This window comes from Sinohyriopsis cumingii, chromosome 6 (assembly GCF_028554795.1).
Source record: "Sinohyriopsis cumingii isolate HCF-2022 chromosome 6, ASM2855479v2, whole genome shotgun sequence".
In the NCBI taxonomy this organism is placed as follows: Eukaryota; Metazoa; Mollusca; class Bivalvia; order Unionida; family Unionidae; genus Sinohyriopsis; species Sinohyriopsis cumingii.
Window position 1 is genome coordinate 115703634 of NC_142966.1, and position 25600 is coordinate 115729233.

General features: G+C 37.7%; 1 protein-coding gene across 1 annotated transcript in view; it reads left to right on the plus strand.

Annotated features, from left to right (window-relative positions):
* Window positions 1–22895, plus strand: part of LOC149797784 (heat shock 70 kDa protein 12B-like) — a 102921-nt gene extending 80026 nt beyond the window's left edge. The window contains exon 3 of the mRNA XM_089960482.1: window positions 21392–22895. Within this exon, the coding sequence (XP_089816608.1) occupies window positions 21392–21712 (321 nt within the window). The 3' untranslated portion in view covers window positions 21713–22895. The remainder of the gene's footprint in view (window positions 1–21391) is intronic.
* Window positions 22896–25600: the final 2705 nt, after the last annotated feature.

Genomic DNA, 25600 nt, shown 5'->3' on the forward strand with positions numbered 1-25600 from the left:
TTTGTAGCGGTTTCTGGATAATAACAGTTTCTGTATTTATAACAGTTTCTGTATTTATAACAGTTTCTGAATAATAGTTTCTGTATTTGTAGCTGGTTTCCTAAGCAGACCGAAAATCAATAATAACAGTGGCATTAATGCACCAGTCAAAGAACTTTCCAGAGTGTAAGTTCAGTGAACACACAACTGCAGGTCAATTACAATGAGTAACGGTTTCTGTTTCACACACAGCTTCCTACGGATCAATAATATTATCATGTGTTGTATGATGGGGAAATATTTAAAAACCATAAATAATACTTATGAGTCTAATGAGTTAGGTTCGTCGGCACTATACGATGTAATTAGTTAAACTGACTAATTACGATCATAAAAAACCAACCATCTACGAAGAAAACTATATATTACAAAGTAATCTCCCCTTAAATCAAAAATTCAGTAGTGTATGGAGGACCTCTGTGACATAAATTAAAAAAATTAATTCAATGTGGTGATGATAGTTAATAATGTGGCGATGATAGTTAATAATGTGGTGATGATAGTTATTGATACTGAAATGTAATTTTCTGCTTATATTTTTTCGAGAGAGCAGATCTGGTTATATTATCTGCCACTCTTTGTACTGAACGCGAGTGAATATCAAAATATGTCGCAGCTGAACGCATCGAACGAAACATAATTTCTTTACCGGTTTCTATGTTTGTAGAAATTACCGCCCTCTTTCCGATTGTCTTACATCTTCCTGTATTACCGCGTGTATTATTCTCGCTGTGAGAGATAGCTTGTAAATTGGATAAATTATTGTTTTGAGTGTCCCCGTCAATATGATCAATAACAAGACCATCATTGATCACTCCGAAGAAACATTCATACGTAAATCTATGACACAAATAATGTTTCTTCCCAACTGTAAATCTAAGATAACCAACATTATTAATACAACCAACTGGTCTCTTCAACTTGCGGTGTCTGATGATACCATTAATATTTGATTCATAGTTTGTTATGACAGGATGTGGGACAAATATATTTTGCTCCATTATAATAATATTATATGTTTAAATCATTGTTTGTCTGAAATCTTGATATATAATCCTTCACGGATTTTATAGCGTTTTCACCGCTATTATTTTCTTTTGTCATAATATCTTTTAAGCTCTCTGAACCGTTTCCCGCCACACTTTCCACATAATTCTGTCTTTCCTCGCACTCCAATACCACACCGTAGACATGGTATTGGTCCTAGACTTCCTCGTCGTATGTTTTGTGAGTGCATCCAACAAAATTCCTTTCTACAGGATTTGTTGCATCGATTTACTGAGCCGATCATCAACCATCTACATTGGGACATTGTATATATATATATAATTTTCTTTATTTAAATATTTGTTTTAATTATATGAACGAGTTTGAGAGATTATCCCAAACTAGGCCTGTTAAGTATAAATTCAACCTTGACAGATTATCTTCTGACTTGCCAGTACGAGATCTGGTTGATCCGAAAAATAAAAGTTTGATCTCGAAAATTCATGACGCTAAGAAAGAATTTTACACGGATGGTGCATCTCATACATGGTCAACGTTCAAGATTATACGCAACACTGTCACGGACGCCACAATGAACGACAAGCGAGCGGCAACTATCATTAACTACATCGCTGAATACGAGGGCAATCAAAAATATTTCTTCAGAGTAAAATTTATTGTTTTAACAGAAACAGATAGTTGGATTATCCGTGACAAATATGATCCTGTCCTTGGCAATAATAAAACTATCATATTAAGTAAAAATTCCAGACCAGGTCTATTGACAGGTATTGACAAACCGTATTATGAGCGAGCGTATCCTGTAACAGCAGTTATTTATGGAATTTATGAGATAAATAAAAAACCCAACGTTGATAAACTAGCGCCGATGAAATTTTCAAGGTTAAATTGTGTAGCTGAACGAGTAATAGAACACTTTACAAACGCGATGCGTGGAAATGGATTAACTGATTTAAGGCGTGAAAAAATAAACTCGTGGGCTGATTCAGTTAAGGATACTGGTGCTACAATAAAAGATGTTGCTGAGTTAGGAAAAATATTAAAATTTCCAATAACCGTAGCAACAATAACGGGAGAAGTACTGTACCAGTCGAAATATAAATCGAAAGGAGCTCCAATAAATATTATCGATCATAACGCGCACGCATGGACTAACGCAGTAACAATATTTCCACGTGATCGAACTGTTAGATTTTACTCCACAGAATTATCTGTGGCAGATAATTCTGGGGCAGATATGAGTATGTTTGATTTTATTAACGAAATAAGTAAAACCGATCCTGTATCGGTATGGTTATTCAAAAGTAATGAGGAGGGTGAATTTGATCAGTTTGTCAAACCGAACGGTGAAATATATCGCACAGAATCCCTCCATGACGAGATGAAAAATCTTGCGACGTTTTTACAGTGCAAGCACGTGGAAAATACTGACAAATTACTAACTAATTGTTTTACCGTTCCATCTGTTGCGGCTCATTTCGCCAGAGAACGAAATTCATGGAAACCAACACGATTTGATTTACTCGAGGACGTACGCGCAAGCTGCGTCGAATATGGACATGGCGGATTATGGAATACCAAATACAATTACAATGATGTTATTTCGGTTGATATGGTTGCATGTTATCCAGGAAGTTTTCTGGGATACGGAGATTGTTCTGTGTACTTTGAAAGATTTGGTCACCCTACAAACGAGATGACGCGAGTGGCAATTAATGGACCATTACCTGATTTTGATCTGACTGGATTCGCCTGTATTGAATCATTCGAGTTTAACGAAAATCTTCACAAGATTTGTTATGTTTGGTTTGGCAGACATTTTTGTGAAAAACGTTGGGCACCTATAGTTTTGTTGCGATATATGTTAGATTGTGCGATACTGACATCGTTGGTGGTCAGTGAGGCAATTATATCATATCATGCACAGACCAAAGTTTGGTTGCCCATGTCAGATTCTGAAGTTATTAGCGAGTTTAAGGACGATATTCCTAATAAACTCAAAACCGCAAAAGATCTCGGTAGAAAAATTATAGGTAAATTTACTCAAGGTGGTGCATATGATTATAAAAGACATCACGCACGATTAATTCTAGATGATGCCGAGTACGATTTTATAATCGCTGATACAACGGCGAAAAATACATTTGTAAATCGAGAGAGTGTTTATTTATCCGACGGAACAAAATTAGGTACGATCGTTAGTTACATAAATGACGTTTCCCCACAGTATACTCATCTAAGATCTTCCATGTTGGCTTATGTTTCTATAAATTTATTATCGATGATTAATAGATTTCCTGAGACCGCAGTCAGAGTCGCAACGGACTCGTTTTATATTTCAAGTAAATATTTAGAACCTGTTATGAAATTTACAAGTAATGATGAACGATGGGGTTCGTGGAGAATAAAAAAGGAACTATTACACAATTATGTAGAATCAGCAGATGTTCCAGTGAGAGATTTTTATCGTGAGGGTAATAAAATATCAGAAATGTCGAAGGCACCATCGTTGAGTGATCCAATAACCAGATATAAGACAGTATATCTCAATGGACCTGGTGGATGCGGCAAAACAACTCGAACGATTAATGTTTTTAGAAATTCAGATATAATCGTGCTGACACCCACACATAGACTTGCACGTGAGATGAAACAGCGGCAAGTACAATCGTGCACGTATCATAGTTTCTTTCGATGGCGCGGGGATACATGGACTCCTCAACGGATGGGAGAAAAATATATACCTAAAATAATTATTTGGGATGAGATATGCACGGTGTCATTGGATACATTAAAAATGTTTCTTGATTGGTTGTTGACGAAAAATACCGCCATAATAATGTGTGGCGATCATGGTCAACCGCCGCCCTTTGTTGGACCATCTCCACATGACTGGTTAAAAAATTTCGTTGATTATTACGAAGAAATAGATGATGATCATAGAGCTCTTGATGCAAATTTGAAAGAGTTTTAAAAAATTAATCAGATTACAATCAAACAAAATTCAGTGCGAAATATTACGTGGAGTGATCTCAGAGACATCAATGAGTGATTTTTTGAACTCATGGAGACCCACCGATTTGATCGTAGCAAGTAGAAAAATAATCAGAGACGCTTTACAACAACAGTTATTTCAACTACATAAAGAACAATATTCAGAACTACCCGTACCGTTGTGTTATAGACCATCAGATACACGAAAACAGAATATTAATGTTGATATTCCAGGACAGACTGAGAAGCAAAATCTCGTATTAAATGATATTGTCGCCGTTGATATCAGTGTGGTCGAAGATGCATTACGCGCTGACAAATCTCCATGGGTGTTGGGATACGCCATGACAATCCACTCGTCTCAGGGATTAACTATTTCTGATACACGAGTCTGGATTGTAGACGATCGCATCGAGTGGTCAAATTTAGTTTATTTAGCGGTATCGAGGGTCAGAAATATATCTCAATTACGTAGAATTATAATTCCTGAAAGCGTTGATAAATTTAACATCATCGATGATGATATAATAAGAAAAAAATTAATCGGATACAAACACTCTGATAAAAAAAATAAACGTGACTTTGATCTTGATGTTGAATTTATTATTGAGTTAAAACAGCAGCAGAACAATCATTGCGCAAGTTGTAATTGTATAATGTTATGGCGGTATTCGAATAATGATTCAAGACAATTTACCGTAGATAGAAAAGATAATAGTCGCGGTCATACACGAGAAAATACCATGTTAACCTGTCTTGAGTGTAATCGACGTAGAGGCGCTAGCGCCTTGGGTGCTGGCACTAGTGCTAGTTAAGTGATCGAAATCACCGGAGTGATCGCGGCGGTAGTTGTGTATCCGCGGGAATTATTTGTAGTTGTTCACGTGTAAATCCACGTTGAGGAGCAGCAGAATCTAATCTGTAAATTACAGGTCTGGAAACGCCTGCATTTCTTCCAGTGGATCTTGTCACGGTAGATATTTTGTGTGTGGTAACACTCCAAATAGGATCAGTTGCTCTCGCGCTACCACCTTCAAGTTCACCAGGCTCATATAAATATCTGACTGTGACATCACCTAATATTTTTTGTTTTCCAGCATCTTTTCGTTGTGTTGGTATATTTTTTTTTGTGACCGCGCTAATGGGTTCATGTTGGTTGTTCGTGTGATCTCATTATTTAATGCAGCTATCACGTTTGGTAATCTTGCAACCCATTCACGAGATCTTTTATCCTGAATAAATTCCCTCGCGTATTGATATCCAAATAACCGCTCAGCAAGTGTTCGATTAAATCGCTCAACAATTGCTTGATCACGGTGAATTGCAGTATGACCTCGTCGTATTTTGGTATTATGTTGTTTCATCAACGATGATACTGGACCAAGAAATTCCTTACCAGGATCAACCTGTAGTAGCTGTGGCCATCGCAGACCACCTTGTGGTCCGAGTCCTCGTTGATAAATTCGTTCAAACGCATCGGCTACTTCAGATGATGTTTTCGCCGATAGCGGCTCTGCTTCTTTATATCTACTTGCAACATCAACTACGGTTAGCGCGTACTTGTACGTTTTTCCACGCACAGTATCATGCGGTAAAAACAGAATATCAGCTTGATGAACTTCATTAGGAACACTGACATCGAAATACGAGTACTGAATTTGTTTAGGACGTGGTAGATAAATTTGCCATATTGCTTGTTTAGATAACCACGTTTTAGCAGTAGAATGTTTAACCGATGCTGCATCAGCGAGTTTACCAATTGCTGCTTTGCCTCTCCAGTATCCTCTCGGCGAATAATAAATTGATTCCATTATTAATTACCAGCCCCAATCGCTAATTTACCTTTCATCGAGGATCTTACTAACCAATTAGCTAATGATTCTCTAATATTTTTATTTTTTATAGAATTTAATGAATGAATTAATTTTACATCTGCAATATGCCTATCTTGTAGATTTTTACTTTTATAAGCTACATCATGAGCATGACAAGCTCGATCAATAGCGTTTATTGGTTCCTCGCCTGGTTTTGGTTGATCTTGATTATCGAGCCTGATATCGAGTCTGGTACCAGGACCGCAATAATTATATCCTGGTAGATGTTTTTCTCCACTGTATTTAGCCCATGGAGCACCTGGAAACTTTGACATCAAATTAGCAATATCACCACCCCGCTTATTAGGTAAAAATGAAAATTTCTTTCTACCGCATACAGAACATTTTCCACCGTACGCTATTTTTTGTTTTTTGTTGTAACTGTAGCTAAATCAATAGTTGGAGTTTTAACTCTACAGCGTAAACAATATAAACTCATGTTATAATATATATGGATATAATTGATTTCTCAGCAACTCGGCAACGAGAGCCAGTTAAGCATCATCCTGCGCTACCGAACTCCATCAGAATGATTATCATAGGACCATCTGGATCGGGTAAAACGCAATTATTACTTAATCTGATAATGAGATGGTTGAAATGGGATAAGTTGTATTTAGTAGCACCATCCGTTGATGATCAACGATGTTATGATGTACTTAAAGATTTCAATGAAAACGCACGATTACTGGATGAAGATAATGATGTTATAGAGTTTATAACCGATATTGATGAAGCACCATCTGTAGATTCCATAGACGGATTTATTAATAATTTAGTTGTATACGACGATGTGATGCTAGATAAACAATCAAATCCAGCCAGAATATTTTCCCGAGGGAGACATAAAAATACAGACGTGATCTATGTTACTCAACGATATACACAAATTCCGAAGGTGATCAGAGACAACTGCAACATTTTAGTTGTGTTTAATGGCGTAGACACACACACGTTGCGAAATATTCATCAAACCTGGTGTGGTGGTGACATGGATATAATTAAATTCAAAAATTTCTTCTCACGAGCGCAAGCTACCCCACATGGATTTATAACAATAAGTTTACATGATCCAAGAACAAGATATCGTGTGGGTATTGACAAAATATTTGGGTAACAGGGGTGATGATAAAATTAAATTGAATTAAACAGATATCATTAATATAATGAACAACTGTGCGTGGCTGCGTCAAGGAACAACAGATAAATACAACAAAAGGTGCCGTGGAGAATATTGCAAGAAACATAATTATCTTATAAAGAAAAATCCTCATGCTGGTCCACGAAGATGTGTTGGATGTAACAACGGTGTTAGAGGATTATATCAGATTTGCAAAAATTGCGGTGGAGATCGATACAGAAGTTTGATGAACTATTACAGAAAAAGAAAGAACAAAAATCCCAAAATAGAAAAACCACCATCAGAACTTGAATATTACTTGAAACATAGAACAAATTCCGAAGATTCAGATGAAGATGAAACAGATGAAGATTCCCATGATTCAGATGATGATTCCCAATATTGATAGCAGCAGAGAGGGGCGTCTACGGTTCTGTTTGGGACAAACAATAATCGTAGACGTGGTAATTGACCTCTATGAGTGGTCACTATTTTTTTTGGTAAAACACAAGGGTGACCATTCCCCTAAGTGGTCTGTTCACCCTCTCTGCTGCTGAACTTGATAAAATTCCACCATCACTGCAGCATGAGTGCTTAGATCCAGTATTGCCCTCACTAACTGATGTTATTAATACCTCTCTCTATCTGTGGAATTCCCATCATTTTTCAAAACTGCCATTGTAAAGCCTCTGCTGAAGACACCAACGCTAGACCATAACGATTTAAAGAACTAACGCATAGTTTCTGATCTCTCATTCATATAAAAAAATTCTTAGAAAAGGTTGTTCTATCCCAGCTTGTATCTCATCTGAATTCAAACAGTATTTTTAGCAATGTACTATCTGCATATCGCCCTTGCCACAGTACTGAAACTACTCTTCTAAAAGTAGTTAATGACATTCTCTCTGCGTTGGAGAGTGGAAAGATTACAGTCCGTGTCTCACCAACTGTACGCTGAGGACACCCAAATATACAAATCTTGCCACCCAACTGAAGTTGAAGCTACCATCCAAAGTGTAGAGAGGTGCATTTCTGATGTGAAATTATGGATGACATGTAACAAGCTGTAGACGAATGATGATAAAACTGACTCCATTCTGACCAGAACGCAAAGACGTTCTCATTCACATCCTTTACCTCAAACAATAATTATCAGCAACACAAATATTAAATTCACACAATCAGTACGAAACCTAGGTGTTACTCTGTACAGTACTCTCACACTGCACCAATATGTCATGAACATATGCAAGGCTGCATATCTTGAGCTGAGACGCGTCAGCTCAGTTCGCAAATATCTTTCAGTCGATGCCACTAAAACACTTGTGTGTTCATTAGTACTTTCAAGACTGGACTATTGTAACTCGATTATGTCTGGCTCATCTCAATATCTGCTCCAGAAACTTCAAAAAGTTCAAAACACAGATGCTCGGATCACACTTAGAATACCACGATCAGAGTACACTTCCACGCTGATCTGTACCCTACACTGGCTATCCATTCGATCCAGAATCAAACACAAAATTTGTTATCTGTGCTACGATTCACTTTCGGACTCTATTCCAACATACCTATCCGACCTCACCCATGTGTACACACCAGCAAGATATTTACGCTCCTCTTCTGGCAATCGTATACTCATTATTCCCACTATGAAAACAAAGTCATATGGACAGCGTTCTTTTGCATACCAGGGCCCAGTAGCAACGTGGAATGAATTGCCCACTGAACTTAGACACAAAGACACAGTAATCAACTTCAAGAGTGTTCTCAAAAATCACTTATTTCGACTGCAAGAACAAATTTAAAGACATAATAATGTTTCCTACATTAAATATTCTCATCATGTTTTTCTTTTGTTTTCTAATTTCATGGTGTTTGTTTTTGTAATCATATCATTATATGTATTTTATGTTATAGGTGTTGTCTAATGTTGTAAAGCGCTTAGAGCTTCTAAAGATTAGGCGCTATACAAAGTCCTCACGTGTTGGTACATATATAACATCACACAAATAATTGTTAGTTTAGATCTTCAGACTTAGAAAGAAAATACCTTTTATTGTACAAAATCCTGATTTTGTCAGGATCTCACATTCAAACTTTATATAAAATATTCTTCTCGCAAATCAAGCAAGTATCCGCGGTGGTCAGTAAGTCTAAAAATGTATCCATGACAATAGCGGATTATGACATCACATATAAGCCGGATTAATAGGTACTGATACAATCCAATGTCCAGGTGGAACTTCATCAGTGAATGTTTATAGAATATATCCCTGCTGTGCTTGTTTGGATTTTTTCAAGATCTTGTTGATAACTTCCATCGATTACATCACATATCAGATTGACTGCGATCGTCGATTTGATCGCGACAGCACCTGATGATATATGACAACCACTGCCATATAGATCATTGTTATGGGTTAGAATATTCAAAGACAGGAATATTTGCTCCATGATTCTATCACTGGAAAATACTTATCGACGATATCATTAATTGATTTTGTCAACTCGTTGTCAACTTATCCTGGTGGTATGAATTTTGGTAAATCTGCTACTGTAATTGCATAATGACAGAAGTAACTGTTTTAGTGTTGTTACGTACGCGGTTTTAAAATTATCTAAATTCATCATCGGTGATAATCACTGTTTCACTGATAACCTGATTGATAAACTTGAGGTCAGATGCAACCTGATTTAGATGCTATATGGTTCTAATGATTTTATCCTTTCTTTCGTCATCTTAACGCTCCTGCATATATTTTTAAAATGACGGCCGTAAAATTCTTAGATATATTTGTTTATTCCTTTTTGGTGGCGTCAGAAAATGATTTATTACATTTTTCGTTGATAAGTGGTTTTTATCACGGTCAATATCAAGTATCGTTTTTACTAATTTAGGAAGTAATGTACCATCAGATACAATACAATGAATTCTTATCATATGATTTTGGGTCACGTGCTTCCATTTGCAGTCGTCGATGTCTTTCTCGATAGTCTAGAAATTTTACAAATATTCATTTGTTCGAGGTATAATCGCCGCGTTGAGTTTGTGGTATCGTTGCAGGTGCTGGTGTTGGCACTTCTGGCCATTTTAGCGCAGTTCGGATCGACGACTGATATATATCTACGCTGTTGTCAGATGTTGATATTTATATCGCGGCCGATAACGTTTGTTTCAAATTGTACTAACAATCGATTTAATTCTGCGCTGGAATTCATAATTTTTCTGTTCGATTTGATAATTACTTGTGGGTATATCAATAACTTGCCAGTCTGGTGTTGTATCGGGTTTATTTTTTATACGCAAATACCAATGAATTATTCGCTTGCAACCCACCGAATGGTTTTGATTTACTATTTAGCCAGCTGTATTAGAATCGCAATTGTGCTAGTGCTATTTCGATGGCTGGGATTGCCGTTGGAAAGCTAACGTCGATGTTTCTGATTTCATCGTGGTTGTTAGTAGTGTTGTATTAGCGTCTATTTATTTTAGCAATTCATGTGACATTATTAATTAAATCCTGATTTCACGTTACCGACAAAGTTCTTGACAAAGTCTTCGACAGAAAAATTTTTGTCCATAGACTTTCCAAATGCTTCATTGTAAACCTTAATAATTTTTGTCGAATTCTTGATCTGATATTATTCCATCGCTGAGGCTTGATGATATCAGCGATGATAAGGTGGTGTGTGCTAGTGTTGCCGCTGATAGCAAAGTTGTATATTTATGTAATTTATCAGCAGCGCACGTGGATATATTTTTGCGACGATATTAAGAATACTAGCAATACCGGTTATAAGGACAACTCCAATTTATATTACTGGCGCTATTACGTAAGTGACGGATGATGTGCCGATAATAGTTACTGTTTCAGCGACTACGACAGATGCAGCGTGTACAATTACGTCAGTAACAACTATACGTCTGCGGTAATTTTTGTTTGTTTGTTTTACTGTATGTTTATCAATGATATTTTTCAACTGGGTCTGCTATAAACATGCTTGTTTTTATCCAGAACGTTGAACGTCAATTGATTGGTTCATTGTTACTATATAATAGGGGCACTTTAAGTAGGTGGAATGCTGTGACGAATTCAAGACACCAATAGTAAAACACGCAGAAGCCTTTTCTTTGGGTTACATAAAGAATGTTTCTTCGTCGTTTCGATCCAATATCACTAACGTAGATTCAGAAGATCCAGTCAGTGGATAACAACGTGAAATTTTGATAGATATTTTATATGTTGTAACGCCGAGCACTGAAAACTATATACGCCGGTGAACTCAGCGCGATGTTTGATGGAGTTACTAAGTGGGGACCATAATGCTGATCCAGACGCTACTTTATATACAGCGTTGATTGGGTCACGACGAACTACAATATCAGTAATATTTTTGATGTTAGAAAGCTTAATATCGACGATTGATGGATTAAAAAAAATTCATGAATGGTTTTATTGGTGTTTTTACGAAAATTTGTAAATGCGGTTACATGATTAGCATATTCAGATCTAAATGTTGTCAGTCCATCAATGATTGTAATTAACGAGGTCATCAATGGGATGTTGATATTGGCTACGTATTTCTTCGTTGCAGCGTGATCGTTTGATTTTGGTTCTCCAAGAAGAGTAATTTAATTGTTATTCATGCTGAGAGACCCAGCTATTGTATCACCGGTGGATAGTAAACGATTACTGATCTCAGTTCTGATCGTGATGCTGTTGCTGTTGAATTTCTGTTCATGAGATTGCCATACATAATATCTCCAATCCTTTTGATACGTCCAGTAATCTCCCATGAGTGTTAAAAGCGATTCCTCAGAGGTTTTAATTTTACCGTTTTTAGCAATCACTAATCGGTCGCTCGCGGCAGGGAACTTGCAGAATAATCTATTAACGGGATATTGTTCGTCTTTAACCGACCTTGCTGGTCCTGGAAAAGAACAAGTTCATTTTGGTCCACACCAACGAGACTCAAAATATTAGTGAGCTCAGCTCTGACCTTGTTAATGATTTCATATTTGAATAAGTCATCTTGGGGTTTGCCATGAGTGAGACTCCGAGCAGATCTTCCGTAAATATCTACAATTATACACCACTGACCTGTTTAAAACGACGTTGAACGATTATATCGTTTGGTGGTATATTCGTGTGGTCTAAGGTTGACATTGCCCGGGGGTGGGAGTGGGAGACAAGCGCCCCAATCCTCCAAAAATGCCGGCCTCCACGAGACCCGACTGGCTGACTGCGGCACCATCAGGGAAGCCAATTACACGTTCTTTTGGCAGGGGAAGCCCTCGAATGAACATAGGCAGCATGGTGTAGGCTTTCCCGTAAAGAACACGCTAATCGCCTTCATTGAACCTCCAACATCAGGTACTGAGAGAATCCTTGCCCTCCGGCTGTCAACATCCTCAGGCCTGGTCAACATCTTCAACGTGTCCGCCCCAACCTTCTGCGCCACTCACGAGGAGAGAGACAGGTTTTATGAGGTTCTGGTTCAGGCAATATCCAATTTCTCCAACAATGACAGCCTTTACTTACTCGGAGACTTCAATGCTAGAGTGGGAGCTGACCATGAGGCCTGGTCCACTTTTCTCGGCTTTTACGGAAGGAGCAAGATCAACGAGAATGGTCAGCGACTGCCGTAGATGTGCTCTTCCACAGGATATGTGTGATCAACACTTTCTTCAAATGCAAGGAGATCCACCAGGTGTCGTGGAGACACCCACGTTCACGCAACTGGCACCAGCTAGACCTCGTCATCACCAGGCGTGCAGAACTGGCCAGTGTCCTCCTCACCCGGAGTTACCACAGTGATGATTGCGACACGGACCATTCGCTCGTAGCCAGAAAGGTGCGAATATTACCCAAGAAGCTGCAGCACACCAAGAAGAAGGGTCACCAATGCATCAACACCTGCTGTCCAAGCGACCCAGAGAAAACACAGCAGTTCATCAGCAAACTGAAGGAAGCCCTCACCAAAGTGACACCATTGACTCCATGTGGCCCCATATCCGTGACTCTGTACAATTTAGCCATCACAGCTTACGGGAAGAGTGATCGAAATAATGTCGACTGGTATGAAGCAAACTGGGAGGAGATGGAGCCAATGACTGAGGCAAAGAGGAAAGCCCTCCTGGCACACAAGGCTGCACCTAGGCCCAGAACACTTCAAGCCTTCAGGATTGCAAGGAACAACGCCCAGAAGACCACACGCCGCTGTGCCAAGACCTACTGGCTGAACATTTGCAATAGTTTACAGACAGATGCCGACACCGGTGATACAAGAGGAATGTACAAGGGTATAAAAAAGGCAACAGGCCCCCCCCCCCCCAGCTACAAGACCTGCCCCCTCAAGTCCAAGACGGCCGAAGTCATCACAGATCAGGGGAAACAACTACAGCGATGGGTTGAGCACTATCTCGAGCTATATGCAACCCAAAACAATGTCACTGGAACTGCCCTGGACGCCATTCCAGACCTGCCTGTCATGGAGGAGCTAGACACACAGCCCACCCTGGAAGAGCTCGGAAAAGCCATCGATTGCCTTGGCTGTGGTAAGGCTCCTGGAAGCGACGGCATTCCGAATGAAGTCCTCAAGAGCGTAAAATCAGCACTGCTCCAGCTCCTACACATATTCCTCTGCCTTTGCTGGGAACAGGGATACATCCTACAGGATATGCGTGACGCCAACATCGTCACTTTGTACAAAAACTACCGGGGCATCTCCCTCCTCAGCATCGTTGGAAAGGGTTTCGCCCGTGTTGCCTTGGCGCGCTTGCAGATGCTAGCCTGCCGCGTCTACCCAGAGTCCCAGTGTGGATTTCGAGCCGGTAGGTCAACTGTAGACATGATCTTCTCACTATATCAGTTGCAGCAGAAGTGTCGCAAGCAGCAGATGCCCTTTACATTGCCTTCATAGACCTGACGAAGGCGTTTGACCTGGTTAGTCGGAGTGAACTCTTCAGACTCCTGCAGAAGATTGGCTGCCCCCACGTCTGCTTGCTGTCATCATGTCGTTCCACGAGAACATGCACAGCACAGTGTGCTTCAATGGCACAACATCTGAAGCATTTGCAGTTATCAGCGGAGTCAAACAAGGCTGTGTTCTTGCGCCATCGCTCTTTGTCATATTCTTCTCCATGCTTCTCCAGTACGCATTCAAGGACTGCGGCGAGGGAGCGTACATCCATACCAGGGCCGACGGCAAGCTGTTCAACATCGCCCGTCTCCGTGCTAAGACTAAATTCACAGAGGTACTCATCCGTGAATTGCTCTTCGCCGACGATGCATCCTTGACACACACGGAAGATGGACTTCAGCACCTGGTATGCCGCCTCTCCCATGCTTGTAAGGAATTTGGACTGACCATCAGTTTAAAGAAAACTAACGTCATGGCGCAGGACACAGACTCCCCTCCCTTTGTCACCATCGATGGGTACAACTTGGAAGTTGCCGTGAACTTCACATACTTTCGGGTCTAACATCTCCAGCTCACTCTCCATTGATTCTGAGGTGAACGGCAGGATTGCCAAGGTAGCAGCAGTGATGGCCAGACTTAACCAGTGAGTCTGGAACAACCTCAACCTCACCGAGAAGACCAGACTGTGTGTCTACAAAGCCTGCCTGCTCAGCTCACTTCTCATGGACCACCTATGCAAGACATGAGAGGAAACTCAACAGCTTCCACCTGAGACGTTTGCGGCGCATTCTGCACATCCAGTGGCAAGACAAAGTACAGAGGTTCTAGAACGCGCCAACATAAACAGCATGTTCTCCATTCTCAGCGAGAGGCGCTTTCGCTGGCTTGGCCATGTTAATAGAATGGAACCAGGGCGCATTCCCAAGGACCTGTTATATGGGGAGCTAGCAGAAGGTGCACGACCAACTGGACGACCACATCTGCGCTACAAAGATGTTTGCAAGAAGGATATGAAGACAACAGACATCAATGTCAACGACTGGTAGAGCTGTGCAAACAATCGTTCCAGCTGGCGTCTAGCTGTTAGCAGGGAGTTCAAAACGCAGAGGAAGAGAGAAAAATAAAACAAGGTGAAAAGAGAGATAGAAAGAAGGATAAACAAAAGCTTACTTTGGAGCTACGCCATCGCCTCCCGTAGATGCCAAGTTAGGGTATATTCGTGCACGACTTTATGAGTTGGTGACAGCGACCTTGACACAGCGTCGAGTACAGCGAGTGCTTCACGGCTACATTTTGGCGGATCAGTTATTGTCTGTGTTGGTAATGTTGAAAACCAGATTGGTATGTCACCGGCCAAGCCACTACATTGGAAAAGAAAAAAATTATTTTGGTGGCACCAAGCCATGCGAATCGATGTAAGCAACTCCACGTGGCTCAATCGCGTATGCAAACCAGTTAGTACTTGGATCAGAAAGTCCATCGAGAAAAATAATACTGGCTTCAACATGGCTTGGTTGTTTTGGTAATTAGTCACGCATAAAAACACCTCTGAAGTTTCTGATGTTTAATTTCTTACCAGCATCAAGTAAATCGAAATCGGACATGTGAATCATCAACGATGTGTCCCTGGCTGTCTCATACCTGAGCCGCGAGCGGCTTGCCCATACCACGTTGGAGTTCCTGGCTGTGTTAGACCTTTCCTTTCTTGGAGGAGTCCATAAAAGATTAGCTTAAAAAATAACCTTTCTCACATTTCAAAAGATATGTGATAGTGGAATTGCACATGAAAATCGTCTGCTTCCATCCTTTGGCATTAATCAAGGTGCTGCGAATCCTAAGTTGAATTCTGGATTAGCACCATAAACCACCGGCCACACGTCAGCGTCAACGCCGTCGGCATTGTTTCTCGGTCGTCTTAAATTATGCTGCCTGTTGTCAGCGTAGTCAGAAGTGTATTTGGCAAACATCAGTGCCGGACGAGCTGATCTTGAATGATCATAGGAACATCTTGCAAGACCTAATATCGTAACGGCAACGTCGACGTCGTTCTGGCATATTTCAGTGTTTCTTCAGTCAATCATGTATGTTGCACCGTTGAATAACGCCATAATGCCATTATTAACAAAAACCAACTTTAATATCAGCATTATATTCAGTAGCATCTGATTTTAAAAGTTTACATTCTACTTCAATAAATTCTTCAGCGGGTATGATCTGTCTACTTGTATCCTGAATTTGCAACTTGATTCGTCCACTCTAATTCGGCTCTCGTGCGTCATATAATAATATTGATAATCGAAGACCACTTTCTGCTATTAGACCAACAGCCATATTGTTTCTTTTTCTGAGAGGGGTACACCAGCCAACTCGCTAGGTTTCGATTTACAGGTTGATTTATTATTTTTGTGCCATTTACTGGCATACCTTCAGTACTATGTAATTTTACTAGCTGTGGTTTTCGTCGTATTAATCGTGATAATCTATCCTTGATTCATGAGGATGCTTTTCTGGCAATATCACCAACAGTACCAATACGTGTATCACGGACAACGACAGAAGCTTTCATTACTAGTTGCTTTGCAATCAGTATTGCTTTTGGGGCTATCCTTCTAAGAAAGACCTGAACAACATCACCGAGTGAATCTCCGTGGATCGTTTTTATATTGGTAATCACGAATTTATCATCCTGACAGGTCCACGTTGAGCATTATCTACGATCATCTTATTTTCTTGTCTCTTATCTAATTCCTTCAATCACCGTGGTAATCATCAACGATTTCATCAATGAGGGACCGATACACATTAATATCCATGATACCGCATGTGAATAATCTCTGACAAATAGCAAATGCTTCATTAATGTTTTCTGGGAAATTATTGCCGGATAGTCTTCCGCCAATCAAAATTTCTAATCTATCAACATCAGCACCTACATTATTTTAGCATGAGGTAATAAGACCTATTCCTCGAGTAGCAAGACCACTTTCAGTAGCACCGGGGGTTGGCAGGGCTTGCATCATACCATTATCCTTCCTTACGTGTTGTTTTGTTCTGTTGCTGTGATTGTTGTTGTTGCGGTTGTTGTTGTGTTTGTGGTTGTTTTGTGGTTGCCGTTTTTTTTGTGGGTGTTCTTTTTGTTGTTGTGGTGGTTTTTGTTGTTTTTGTTGTTGTTATTGTTTTTGCATCCATGAAAAATAGTTATCTATTCAATTAATACATGCAATATATCTTGTATCTTCATTTCGGTCCTGATCAACATCGTAGTGTATGCGAAATATCCATTTATACCAGTTGTCATGACCTACAGGATAAGTATGGTACTCTGACTTCAAAAAACCTTTTTTGGAACAAAAACTTGCTGCGAAAACCTAAGCAAATCTCTCTCGTTGCAAAGATGTTTGATGTGGTAATATTTTCTTCGGTATTTTTATTAATCGTATTAGTTTTTGCTCTTGCTTGTTCTGGTTCTGATTCTAGGTCTGGTATAAGATCCATTAGTTAGCGTAGAATCTCTCATTATTATATCAATAATAATGATTTAATTTCCCCGCATGACCCCAATTTTTTACACACATGGATGATTAATCCGGTAAATATAATTGACACAAAATTATCCCTGTTAGAGGTGTCAGTTACACTTGTAGTTTTTCATCCTCCGTAGGAAGCTTTATTTTCAGGAATAAATTTGGTCTGTTCACCATCTCTAATTTAGTGTTACTGACGCTTTTATTGTTTTCACCTACTTTAGGAAGCTTTATCTAGGTATGAAAGTATGGTCTTTTCACCCTCCCTGCTGTTCAAACTAATTGCCTTTTTGAATCACGTGGACGCACACATCATGGTCAACATGTATTGGTTGCCTAATTGGTGACAGCCCCCCATTATTCTGCTAAATGGCTCGTCAAATGTAGGAATAGGTTACAGATGAGCGTTTGGTCTCTTCCGATTAGGATTTCCTGAATTTGATAAGTGTGATCAGATGTATGGTATTTATATTTACCCCTTTTAAGTTTCGGCTAATGAAAATGTTTCAGTGTTATGTGATATGTCTTATTGAAACCTACATGACCAGCCACGGAGACTCATGATGAAGACTAAGAATTTCCGGTCGGTATGACTTAGGAACAACAATTTGATAGCTCTCTGTCCAATAGTCACCATTTCCTCATAAAATCCCAGTGTTTAACAAAATGTGTGTGTGATTTGGATTTTTAATGTAGCTTTAACAAATGTTCAGTCATATTGCTACGATTTGTGCATTGTGTCAGTGTATTGTTATATATTGCACTGCATCGTCATGCCGCAGACACAGAGCATTATGTCCAACCCAATCACATTATCCTGACACCAGGATGGCTAGTCCTAACACTAACCTCTTAATGCTGAGCGTCTAGGAACGCAGCTAATATTGCCATTTTTTATAAGTCTTTGGCTTGACGTTACCGGGGTTAGAACCTGCGACCTCCCGCATCCGAGGCAGACGCTCTAACCACTAGGCCACCAAAAAACAAACAGGTACTTCGATCGTTTCAGGTTTTCTAATGGTCGTCTGAAAGAGCAGGAGATCTCAGGATCATGTTTCCGTTCAACAATGTGTGATTGTCGTGTGTTAGCCTCATTAGAATATGGAGAATGAGTAATAAAAAGAGTATCTCTCTTTTTAAGATCTTTCAGCTAACCCATAAGAGGAGCAAAAGTGACCTTATGAAAAGTCTGACCAATAAATGCATCACCGAAATTAATTATTTCCTGGTCAACATAATTTCAAGGAACTTTCTTAACCATAGCTCTAGCAATTGCGCAAGCTGGCTATAAATCTTTTTCAATATAGTTGTCTTTCTGATCCAAACAAGGCTTGTTAGATACTAGTGAATTAATGGCAACCATATACCCAGCTAGGTCACTGCCTAGGTAATAAATGAATACTCTCAATTTTTAAAGACGTCACCGTTCTGACAGTCACGGGTCATGAAACTAAGTTTTTCGGCAAAATCTACACAGTGGAGAACAACATTACCACAAAGTGCACTCTATACCATGAATAAGCACACTTTCATTAGAAAAAGGCATCTAAGAAAAATGCAGAGTATCTGTTAATAAAAGACTATGGAAAGCTCCTGTGTCCTTACAAATTTAAAATCGATAGGATTGATCAAACCATTAATTAGTGATACAGTACCTCTCGACAAGAATGGTTCATAAGTCGCCATAAAATCAGACTGGGGTTTGCTTGAGCCAACAAATGTATTACTTTCAATACATGATCGTGACCGTAACCTATTGAAAACGAAAGCATTTAGAATATCTCTGTCTTGATTTTGTTGCTTTGTTTTTAACCTGTAGTAGTCAGCAATAACATTCCCCTTCTTCTCGCAATAGTTACGCGTAGAGTTAACAAGTTCTGATCCGTCTTTTTGAGACTTGATTCCTAGATGTTAATCTCGATTGAGATTTGGGAGTGCTTTTATAGGACTAAAATTGCCTTTTTTTGCAATAAATTTCTGAGTGAAAGACTTTTTAACAAAAGTAACCTTGCGAATAAAGGAATAATCGTCACCTGTACGAGGTGCATTTTCTAAAATTTTGACCTTCGGCCCATCTAGGTAGGTTATTACGTCACAGGTGATGCAGTTATTCAAGTCTTTAATTAATATGAGTTGTCTGAGGTTATTGTATTCTTGATCAACCTTCTCGGCTGAGAATGACCTATAATATCAAACGACTGTTTTTTTTAAAACTGGAAAAAACACGTGTCTGTCCACATCCTTTTTTACAGTTATAAACTTGTGTCGATATCCCTCAGATACAAACTCATAACCATTCAATATTCATTCCTTGACCAAATCATAATCAGCACTTGATTTTTGTCTATGTAAAGTATAAACTTCACTAGAATTGTAACTAAATACAGTCTTTAGTTATGAAGTTCAGTGCTCTCATGTCCATTTTAAATTCTCGGTTAGTTGTTTTGAAAGTGAGAAACATACTGATTTACATCTTGTTCCTCAAAATAGGGTACCCACCTAACACTGGGCAATATCAAAACCTGACCTTTCGTGAGGAGAGTTCCTTTTGATTGCCATGTATGATTCTTTTAATTTCACTTACATTTCCGTCTAACTTTAGATTTTTGGCATTACCAATTTCATCTGCATATCTCTTTACTTGCTCTGAATTTTCATTAGTCTCTCTGTTTTGCCTCTCTCATTTTAGAATTCCATAATTTTATTTGAAGGTGAACTTATATTAGTTTTATTTCCATCTGTGTTTGAATTTCAATTACATTACCCTTCATTTCAGAGTAAATAAAGGTTTACAAATTACACCCAAAGGACGTATGTTAAAAATGTCGTTTTCACCAAATATTGGACCAAAGTAGTTAGAATATCCAGTTTTTATAATCATGGTCTGAAAGAAAATATCGGCTGGAATGATCCAGCAACTCATCTTTCATTCAACACGTCAAACGTTCCTGTCGGATTGAAAACAAAACTCTTCTCCAATGATGACATTGTGAAATATTGTTGGTTTCACCATGGGAAATTAAAAAACCTTGGGCGAGGAACATTTCGAAACGAAAATCAAATGAAATTTAAAAATCAATTTGAACCTTAATGAAATATTCCTACGATATTTATCTCGGATTAGCTTCCGGTTTCTGGTACGAAACTAGGGTCATAAAGGAATAGAAAGATGCAAAACCAATACGGTTTGTAAACGTTAGCAAATAATTAAATTATAAAATGTATCAATGTTATAAAATAAAGACTTGAGAGGAACTTATTAAGAAATAACACATATGTTTACACACTGATGTTACAACAATAACATCATAAATAAGAATGAGATATTGTCCAGTTCCAAGAACATATATACAGAATAAGGGTGGAAAATACGTTTCTTGCTCTTAATAGCGACGTGTATGTTTTCAAATATCGTAAAAGAATCCACCTAATCTAAAATGTGCAAAGGAAATAATTTAATTTTTCTAGGACTTTGCCTAACCCCACCAGCCCAAGAAGAATTACCCCAGACGTTTCAAATGGTTTTCTTATTAATATTAGTATTAATGGACGGAAGTACCTATTTATAGATCATATGCAATCGACACTATTACTATCTTAAAAATATAATTTTATACTCGTGTAAACACAAATTAGTTATATCTAGTATTTTGATTATATATAATTATTACAAGATACAGTCATGCATCAACAGTAGATTATTTAATTTCCATGTTGCTGTAAACATCTTTGTTACAAAAGTAATAAGAGAAAGTAATGTTTGGTCTCTCTAACTAACAATGCATTGTTCAAATATTGTAATTATCTAACCCAGCAGGTACATCTTTGTTTGATGCCCTATTTAAGATTATAACCGATACATTAAATTCTATTAAAATTACAAATATTGCACATATTCTTCACAGGTAAATATGAATTTTGAATTAGAAGATGAAAAGGGACTGAAGATGCCAGCCAGAAAGGTTTTTGCAATGGCTATCCGGTATTTTAAGGATCATTTTCTAAATAAGATGGATAATCGGGGAGAAAGTATTGGGGTTGACGAAATTCATTGGATCCTTCCTGTACCTACAACCTGGACTGTTTCTGCTAAGCAATTTTTCAGAGAGGCTGGAAACGAGGTCATTTATTTGTTATTTACTTATTCATTTTTATGTACTTCTTTATTATTCCATGAATGTGTTACTCATATTTTAAAAATCTTTTCACCATTGTGTGTAATTTAATATAAAACACCTTAACCTAATCAGTCCAATCAAGAATGGTTATGATAATATTTTATATATTTGTTACAATTGTTTTCATTAAATAACAAAAAAAATTGGTGATCACAAGGTAATGAGCTCAAAATTATATTACTAGTGTTATGTAATGTAGGCGGTTGCATCTGATATAGCATGTTTGATGAGCAATTTTATCAAATTGGATCATATTGACAATTTAGCTTATGATATTGGTTGCGTCTGGAATGCATCGTCATTTTTCTTCATCAGCAATGCCAACATGTACTATTTCAATCTCTTTGTTCGATTACCTGTCATGCAAGATTAACATAGAGAGCGTTCTGTCATAAGTTTGTTTAAAATGAAATAGGAATCCACATTCATTATCAAATGTGATCATTATTAGTAAAACTAGAAAACATTTAAAATCAATTTTGTTTCATTCGCTGAATAGAACCAGATCAAATATATCAGAAAGAACTTTGGAATAAAAACTTCTCAAGTCTGTATAAACAATGCCGATCGAAAATCATATATATTTCAAATAGCAATTTAAAAAGTAAAATATGTTACACACTTTTCTAGAAATCCGCCAAAGAGAACTATAACAAAGTTATCATAATGGACCGGTATACAGGACCAATGCATTTATTCAACTGATACGAATCTACTATAAGTATGGGCGCTGATACTAAAAATGCTGACTTAATGATATATATTTGCCATCAAATAATACAGCCTTTGTTAAGACCTGAAAATACAATTAACTGACTTGTTTTGAAAAACAGGTAACGAAAATCTGACCAAATTAAGCTGATATCTTCTGTTGAAAACACTTAATGTCTTTCTGCAAAATATAATAATAACACTGAAATAAAGAAAGTATTTCAAAAACCTTGACTTCTTGTCAACAATTCACTTAATTTATTTTATTTAACAATTATGACGATTACTTATTGGCATGTCTCAAGATGAATATTTAATAAAATCGTATAAAATAGAGGAAATCCTTCTACAAATTTTGCCTCTATATGTCCAATACACAAGATGCAACTTTTTATCAATGTGCCAGAAATGTAAGACAATCTTTCAGAAATGCTTTCAGAAACAATATAACCATAACAAACTTAGTATTAAACGATACAATTCCTTTTAGAGGGTTCAGTTGTATATAGTTTTAAATCAGTGCTTAGTACTTGAAATTATTTTTCCTGTGTACACTATATGCGATGATCATTGTTCGTTTGTGGGTGTTGTCCTTTACGTTCATATTTGTTCGTGTCATTTAGTTGTTGACAAGTCTTTCTTGATTAGATGAGCAAGTCTTGTCCGTTTGTCATTCTATCTTGTTTATGTATAACAAGATAACCGAGTTGGAGTCTTATTACAACAAAGAATACTTTTGATGGTGACGAAAAATACAATGTTTATTTATGAATGATTCAGTGAAAAAGACTATGTTTGATTCGAGCGCCAACATAACATAAATATTAGATATTTATCAAAAATATGCACAAACCTGATAAATGAAATGTGAACTGATATGCAAGAAAAAAACTTAAATAGTAAAAAGATACAATGATTAATGATTCAAAGTGATTCCAAGATTCCACTCAGAAAGCAAAATATGATACGTTTTCACTCAGATAGTGAAATATGATGAGTTTTCATTCAAATAGTGAACTATGAAACGAAACATTGGGATATATATCTTCCGGAGTGGAACACAAATCCGATAGGTCTTCTCAGTCCCAACGCGCTGTCGAATGTTTCAGGAGCCACCACGAACGGTTTGCCTCTCCTAGTCTACCTAAAGATCCGTAAAATCTCTTATTCTCAGCAGACCCGTTGGTTCAGAAGCCTTGTTTCTTCGCCACGTAATGACCTTTATCTTCTTCTGGGTCAACATCACCCCCGACAGCAGCACGCTGGGTACAACACAACCCAAATTAGCACCACGGATAAACAACACATACAATACGGTGCATATATGGACACGCATCATAACTATCACTCCGTCCCTCCTTCACTCCTTCAGCACTACATTCAGCATTTACCAGTCACCGGCCATCAATCAATCAATCATCAATGATTAACCTGAAAATATTATGTCCGAATCTGTGTACAACAAATGACATGGTCATGTACAACATCACGTAATGACGGTATGTACTGCAAACTTGAGTTGATTATTTTATGCAAATTATATTATCAGGACTACTGTACAAGGTGATAATCAGGTTCAGAAGTGAACCTGTGTCGGACAAGAATCTTATAGTACTTAACGTAACACATTCTCTTCCTTAATAAGTATAACATCATTGCGAATATAATTTATCTGTTCATTGAGGTAAAACTAGAAAACAGACTATAACATTGCACTATACGACACAAGTAGGAATGACCTAAAATACAAGATAAATGTGATAGGAAAACAATTATATCCTATAATACAAAAATAAAAACAATTTTTAACTCACATACCTCTACAGCCTGAGATCGTGCGTCATAAAGTGGACTGATCACTTAATCTCTAAAATCGGCGTTGCTTGGGAATAACTGCATATTAGACTATCTATTGTATTAATTGAGATACAGAGTTAAAATTCTGAACAATATAGAAAAGTAATTTCTCTACAGTTTTGTCATAATATATTGTCCTGTATTTTGATTACTTCTATAAAGAGTTTATAGTTGGAATTTGACTAACGAATCTTCACAAAGTCTTATTTACTGGGACAAAAAATGGTATACCATCCTTTTTCAAGTATACTATGGAAACGTACATCCGGATTAGTACAAATCAATAGGTTCTAAAAGTAAGCTGCACATATCTTAACGGCCTTTAATACATTTATACCTTATATATCGTCATAACCTGAATCATGGTTATCTCCAATATGTAACATCCAGTTTAGTTTCCTTGTTATGTGTGATATGTTATGAGGACGATCTAAAAATATGAAATACTTGTGAGAAAGTGACAGCTGTAAGGTGAAGTTGTTTTCATTTACGGCATGCACATCGGAGAGAATATTGTCATACCTGTGCATTATTTTCATTTCCTTTGTCTGAAAGGATTCGGGATATTGAACGTCTGGAAACTGCACAAGATGTAATCACGCAGCTAACCAGATAGGCTGCCACCATGTATTTAAAGGAAATGGTAACATCTGGTATAGATGACTGTCATGCATGCATAGCTGACGATCTTTTATATAACGACACATGGAAAAATCACCTGGAAACTACCCGGAAATTCTCTGTTCAACTGAGTGAGGCAAATTGTACGATTAATTGAAGTAAAGTGAGTTTAACCGAGTTTGTGTTATATATAGGCCCTTTTATGTAACATGACCAAGGAAACATGTCGGCATTAACGTTATATGTTAATTCCATGTGCCTATCAATAAAAAGCAACTGATGCATTATTTTGTTACGGCTGAATAGTTTTGAAAATTTCGCTTATACTTTTTATAAATGCTGAGCCCCTAACCCATTTGCTGAGTAAGAAAACCAAGTATTTTGGGTCTGACAAATGTTAAGAGCGTTTAAATCTAGCTTAAAGGTCATAATTAAGGGTACACCAGTTCCTTGACATCCAGATTTCAGCAATTAATTTTAAATGTCTGTTGATAAAAGTAAGTATAGGGGTTGGTGGCGTATGAATTCAAGTACCATTTATGTAAACATTAAATAAGAACCAGGTAAATTATGTCACTATCAGGGAGGAGTACTTGGTTTTAATTGTGTTTTTGCAACACTTTGAGGTTTTTATATTAGTTCTGCTCCTTTTTCTATTATATTATTCAGTAATTATATTCCTCTTTCATCAAAAAATTAAAAATAAAAATCTGAGATTTTTGTACGATAGAGCCGAATGTTTAGAAA